The sequence below is a fragment of the Seriola lalandi genome, unplaced genomic scaffold (assembly GCF_002814215.2).
Source record: "Seriola lalandi dorsalis isolate HSWRI2012SDOR001 ecotype SW California unplaced genomic scaffold, Sedor1 jcf7180002054912, whole genome shotgun sequence".
Taxonomy (NCBI): Eukaryota; Metazoa; Chordata; class Actinopteri; order Carangiformes; family Carangidae; genus Seriola; species Seriola lalandi.
Genome location: NW_019525464.1, coordinates 39,673 through 45,773, shown reverse-complemented (window position 1 = coordinate 45,773; position 6,101 = coordinate 39,673). Strand labels below are relative to the sequence as shown.

The window sequence follows — 6,101 nt, the reverse complement described above, 5'->3', positions numbered from 1 at the left end:
CGAGAAGATTAGACCAAATTTGTTTGCATGGTCTTATTTCACATTCTTGTGACATCACTGGTTACTATGGTGTGAAAATAAAATAAATGTAAAATTCAAATGCAATTTATCATATAGTTTTAACACTAGTTCTGTTTTGACCTTTATCAACAGTGGGCAATACAATGCTGCCATCTAGGGGGGCGACGTCATATTGCAGTGACTGAGCTGTTTAGGTTTTGAATATTTTTATTATTATAAAACCGAGAAAAGCCACAACAAACAACAAATACACACTTACATTTTTTTAAACTTCATTCTCACACTCTGTTATTTTGCTTTTTATTTCATTTTTTCTGTCCTTCATCTTTCTGCTCTGTTCCTCTTTTCTTTGAGTCTTCTTCAACCTTTTCTTCCCCCTCTTCAGGTTCTCTCCCTTCACTTTTCTCCTCTTTCTTGTCTTCAGGTTCAATCTCAGCTCCATCTCCTTTTCCAGGTCTGTCATCTCCTTTCTCTCGGTTTTTCTCTCCATCATCTTCTTTTTTCTTTTCCTGGTCATCTGGGTCCTTTAACCCAGTTTTATCTCCCTTAGCTGCCCTTTCCACATCATCCTTTGTGCTTTTACTGCTCTCTCCATCTCCCTCTTTGGTCACATCATTACTATCTTCTCCCTGCCCCTGTTTTTTCACCTTTGCATCTGTACCCTCCTCTTCCTCCTCTCCTTCTGCCTCTTCTCGCTCCCATACAACGTCCCCACCCACCCCTTCCCCTCTCCCCTGTGCTGTTTCTCCTTCTTTCCCATTTTCTGGCAGCTGAGTTTCCAGTGCTGCTGCCTCCCACTCGAGCTGCTCCACCCTGGCCTGCATCTTGCGATGGCTCGACTCTAATTCCACCATTAGTCGTGCTAGTTTTGTTTGCAGGACTTCCAAGTTGCTCTCCAGCCTTTTTATCTTGGTTTCCACTTTCTCTGCCTCCCTCTCCTCTCCGTCCCCACTCTCCTCCAGCATGCCCATCTTGGTGAGGATCTGTCTGCCTTTCTCCTCCAGGTGGTGTTTGGCTGCAGGGAACTCTGACAACACGTCTGTCAGGTCTTCTTTGGACAAACTAAACAGATCAGAGTAGCCAATGCTTCGGATGTTGGCAGTGCGACGATTGCCGGACTTGTTGCCTAAAAGAAAACATGTTGTGATTCTTTTAAAATTTTTGCAATAAAAACATTACAAAAGATATGATGTTGCCAACCCTTGTTCCATTATCAAGGACGAGCCCAATTCAGAGATTAAAGGAACATTAGCTGTCTTAAATAACAAAGATCAATAGTATTAATATTTAAATATAAACATTCTACAGTTTTGTCTCTCGACTATGTGCTGCATAATTTATGTAGTTAGAGTTTGATATAATTTACAATCATTTAACATATCTCTATTAACATTTTATTGACATTACAATCACAGATGTTAATGTTGTATTTCTATCTATGTCTTATTGCTTAATGTTGCTCAGCATGACTAATGTGTGCAAAATGTTATTACTAACAGTATTTCTCATTTGTGTTTTACTGCTTTGCTTTTCAGTGAATGTGAGGATGTTATATTACTGCATCAGTGTCAGGCATCATTCTGCCTTATTTCACACTGTTGAGGCAACTAAACAGTCTGTTCTGAGTCTATTCACCACCTACATGGATTGTTAAATGCCATATGACCATGTGCAAAGTTCTGTGCTTGACACTTGACTTACCCTTGATGTTGAGGATACTGATTTCCCCAAAGAAATTCCCTTCACTCAGCACAGCAAACTCTGTGACCCCATCATCTGCTACCACAGCAAGTTTTCCCTCTTTGATGATGTACATTTCATGGCCCACATCTCCTTTCCTGCAGACGTACTCTCCTGGACTGAACACCTGCATGAGAAAGGCATGAGGACACATCTTCATCTTTTAACAAGTCTTTTCTGAAAGCATGAAAATTAACCAGGAGAAGCAACAGGATTGAATTCAAGATAAGGATACACCATTGAGTGAGTATTGAACCTGGGGGTAGCAGGTTTAACACAAGTTTCTAGCATGCTTTATAAACAAAGTAGAAGTCACAGCAGGCTCTTAATTGTGTTGGGAAATTAAATGACAGCTATCACAATCAATCTGAAGGGCCTCCTTCTCCCTGACCTGAGGTGTTAGCTTTAGCACCAGCTCCTCCAGCAAACTTTTCTCACAGCTCTGGAAGATGGTGACTTTGGAGAGCGTGGGAAGGTGAACGCTGACAGCGATCTCTGTCCTCAGGTGCAAGGGCAACTGCTGCAGGATTTCATTCTCTCTCATGATCTTCTTGTTGATGTGAAGATGCTGGTACCAGTTGTCGATACGCTGTCGAAGCTCCTTGCTTATGTAATGGCTACGCAGGTATGCCTTCACCTGAAAAATGAAAAGAACCTTGTTGTCGGAAAGAAGACTAATTTCAGAATCAAAGAGCCTAATTTCTGACAGTCTTCCAACTTACCAGCTCATGGTTAGGGAAGAAGACATTATCACGGTCCCTTAGGCTTGAGATGACATTACCAACATTGCCAACAATTGATGCAAACACCAGCACGGCAATGAGCAGGTCTGCAATCATAAACAAGTATTCCTCTTCCCTTTTTGGCAAAGGGGTGTCTCCTACTGTGGTGAAAATCTGGGCAGAGAACCAGAAGCAGTAAAAGTACTGACGGCGCATGGAGGCAAACTCTACGTGGGTGATGTTGGGGTAGACCCAGTTATCACTTCCAAAGCCAATGTAGCTGGACAGTGCAAAGTAGAGACAGGCATTCCAGTGGATCAACACAAAGATGTAGATCATGAGCTTGGAGATGCGGAAGGTGTTGGGGTAGGATGTTCTCGTCTCCATTCGATCCAGGGCCTCGCTGAGTCGTGGCAAACGGAGAAGCCGGTTGATCCTCACCATCGGAGTTTGGATGCCAAAGGCAAAGTAGAGGAAGTCAGTGGGCATCAAGGAAGCCAGGTCCCTTAAGAAATGTTTTGAGTGCAGGTAGCGGTTCTTCAGCTGAGCTAGGTCTTTTATCAGGATGCCCTGATCCAAGTAACCTGGAGAGGGAAGAACAAGGCTTAACAAAGTCCAGAGTGCACTTTGGCCATGGTACGATTACCTCGTCAAAGCTTAGATTGGCTTTAACTTCAGTATCAAATATACCTGACTTGCTTCACATCTGCTCATGTAGTGACTAGAATACCGTGCATGGTCCATATAGAGCTATATCTCTGGACTGTTATTAAATTACACTAAACAATTGACCTCATTGGTATGAAGCAGCCTACCTCTTTGCTTTTTCAGGTACTCATGTAATTATTTAGCACCAAATCAGATACACAGGAGGATTTAGAAAAATCTGAGTTTATCAGTATCATTAACCCATTAATGCTATGACAAAACCAAATATTATTTCAGTTCATCAAAACTAGACCGAAAATGTGTTCTTGACGAAGCCGTATAAAAGCTTATGCAATGAAATGTAAAAGATTTTCTTTACTGTTATAAACCAAAGGCGCATATACAACCTCACACTTCATTTTGTGTTCAGCCACAGAACATAACAGACCCTATGGGGCACCATTGGACAAAACCGTATAATAACAGGCATGTGTCATTGTTACTGAAAGTGTCCATTGTTGTCTAGATGCAGGCCTTTATGTAACCAAGTTGTGTACATGCTATGCTTTGTGTGTATACCCCATCATATCACCGAATTATACATTAGTTATGTTTAATTCATGTTCGAAAAAATGAGCTACTTTTATTACTTTGAGGTGGATTTTAGGCTTTGATTGGGCTATTTGGAGTAAAACCTGTCAGTTTATTACTATCTAAACCAGAAAGTTTTATAATCATGTCTATGGTCTGATAGTTCTACTGCTTCTTCATTATTTATGATTGTTTCAGTAAAGTGTTCATTTAAACGGTATTTCACATTTATATGACTGAATATGTGACAGTTATATAAGCTACAGTTTCAAAGACTCAATTAAAACTGACAAAAAGAGAAATATTTACCCGTGTGAACAGTGACAATCATGTCAATTATATACATGAGGTCTGACAGATAGTCCAGTGTAAGCCACACAGGTAGGTAGCTCAGTGCAATTGTAGTGAAGCATGTCCTGAAAAAACACAACCAGTGAGACTGTTAAATGTTTTGATATATAATATACTGTATGCTATTTGATATTCATCATATTCTAATCTTGTACCTCAAAATGATGATCACCCAGTTGTAGACAATGGGAAAGATCATGACCTGTATCCAAACATAATAAAACTGATCTGCCGGATCAATCACCCTCTCTTTCCAACTGAAAAGAAAATGATGAGAGAAAAGGAAGAGGGAAACAAAAGAATATACCACGTGATCAGTCATACACAAAGAAAATTGTCCTTTAGAGATATATAATGTTTCAGTTCTCATGTGTAAATTAATAATAAGTTAAATTTTACAACAATTACAAATAGATACTTGAAATCATATGTTTGAAATCTGTAGCTAAAACAACATTTGCCTCAGTGGGATAAATGGTTATTAATGCTTTTGTGCCTATATCAAGATAATACTGTGGTAATAATCAGCAGACACATTTGTATAGATTGCATAGCTATATCTTTGTTAAAACTTATCTAATGTGCCTGTCATTTAAATCAAAAGTCTTACACTTTGCAGTATTTAATAAGAGCCTATGATTTGGCAGACCCTTCTTTTAAATCCCCTAATGCATTAATATGTAAGAATAATACTTGGAGTATAAAAAAATGTTATTATGGATAAAGAAAGCTTTAAGTAGATTTAATTAGCTGGACTCCGAATGTTAATTCTCACACACAAGATGCTTTGTCAGTTCTTCAGCAGTATAGAAATGATGCAATTTCTTGATCTATGAAGATTGAGACTCTTCATAGTGATCTAAAAAAATTTTTTTGCAACATTTTTTAACCCAAACATTAATTACTTACTTAACTTTCAACTTCAGATCCAGAATGCTGTTCTGTTTCCCTTCATCCTTGACTCCATCTCCTCCTTCCTCGTTATCCTTCTGGCCCCGATGCCACCTGAGGAGTCTCTGCCATTGGTTACCTGTAAAACTAGAAATACCTGTTTTATCCATCCTCCAAAGTTTAGCAAATAGACTAACACATGTTTCTAAATGACGGCGACCTTTGCTCTTGATGTTGTTCCCGTCTGCATGAGCATTGCACTTTCTCTGACAATAATTCAAACAACCTTGATGACTTGCATCAAACAGTGCTGCGTGCTTCACCCAACAACAAACCAGCTGTACCTGAGCACTGCCTGGTGATCCTGGTCTCTATGGAAGGAAAGCACAACAGATGTCATGTGTCCTCTGGGAATTCTTCCTTCCCCTAGAAAACCAGAGAGGTCGTCTACTGCACATCCCAGATGTGCTGCTTGAGACAACATGACTGGAGTGCAGAGCCCAAACAACAGAGAATGTGTCACTGTCAGTAAACATACAGAGTCTACTGCATGTACTTTTAAATACTGTATGTCACCGAAAATAGAATTGAAAATTAAAAAAGGCTATATAATTACTTTTATTCTAATAAAGAAATCTGGCCAGAATGAAATGTTTACAAAAAGATCAAACAAGCAAATGTGATGTTTAAGTGAAAATAGATATCTTTAATATCTGTAATTTGATGCCCTATCCCATTTTACAGTGAAGTAGATAACCTCATACCTGGGTTATGATTATGCCTGAATAGACATAGGAAAGGATCCCAGGCTCCTTTCCTTGGCTCCTTGACCACTTGTCCCTACATCCCCAAAATATATAAACCTCAATAGCTGTTTTTAAATTACTAGGCTGCATTTTTAGTTATAACCATAGCTGACTGATGTTTTTAGTCATTTTGCCTCTCTATAAAAGACACTGTTGAGTTGCATTAGGGGAAATAAGCCCTCATTTTTTGAAGCTTGCTGGGACTTAAGTCTGGGCCTCTGCTGCTTTGATTTTGACCACTTGTGTTTAAATCTGTTTGTGTGAGTCCCCCAACTTTATTGAAGTGCAATTAACCTATTCAATAACTGAAGTGCCACTTGCCAACACAGAA

At 39.3% G+C, this 6,101-nt stretch overlaps 1 protein-coding gene across 1 annotated transcript; it reads right to left on the bottom strand.

Annotated features, from left to right (window-relative positions):
• Window positions 1-244: 244 nt before the first annotated feature.
• Window positions 245-5,242, bottom strand: cnga4 (cyclic nucleotide gated channel subunit alpha 4). The gene is made up of 7 exons (XM_023430838.2): window positions 4,983-5,242; window positions 4,229-4,330; window positions 4,032-4,138; window positions 2,484-3,067; window positions 2,153-2,398; window positions 1,723-1,888; window positions 245-1,147 (listed from the first exon to the last, which is right to left on the bottom strand). The coding sequence occupies exons 1-7, from the start codon at window positions 5,132-5,134 to the stop codon at window positions 327-329; spliced, it is 2,178 nt and encodes a 725-aa protein (XP_023286606.2). The 5' UTR covers window positions 5,135-5,242; the 3' UTR covers window positions 245-326.
• Window positions 5,243-6,101: the final 859 nt, after the last annotated feature.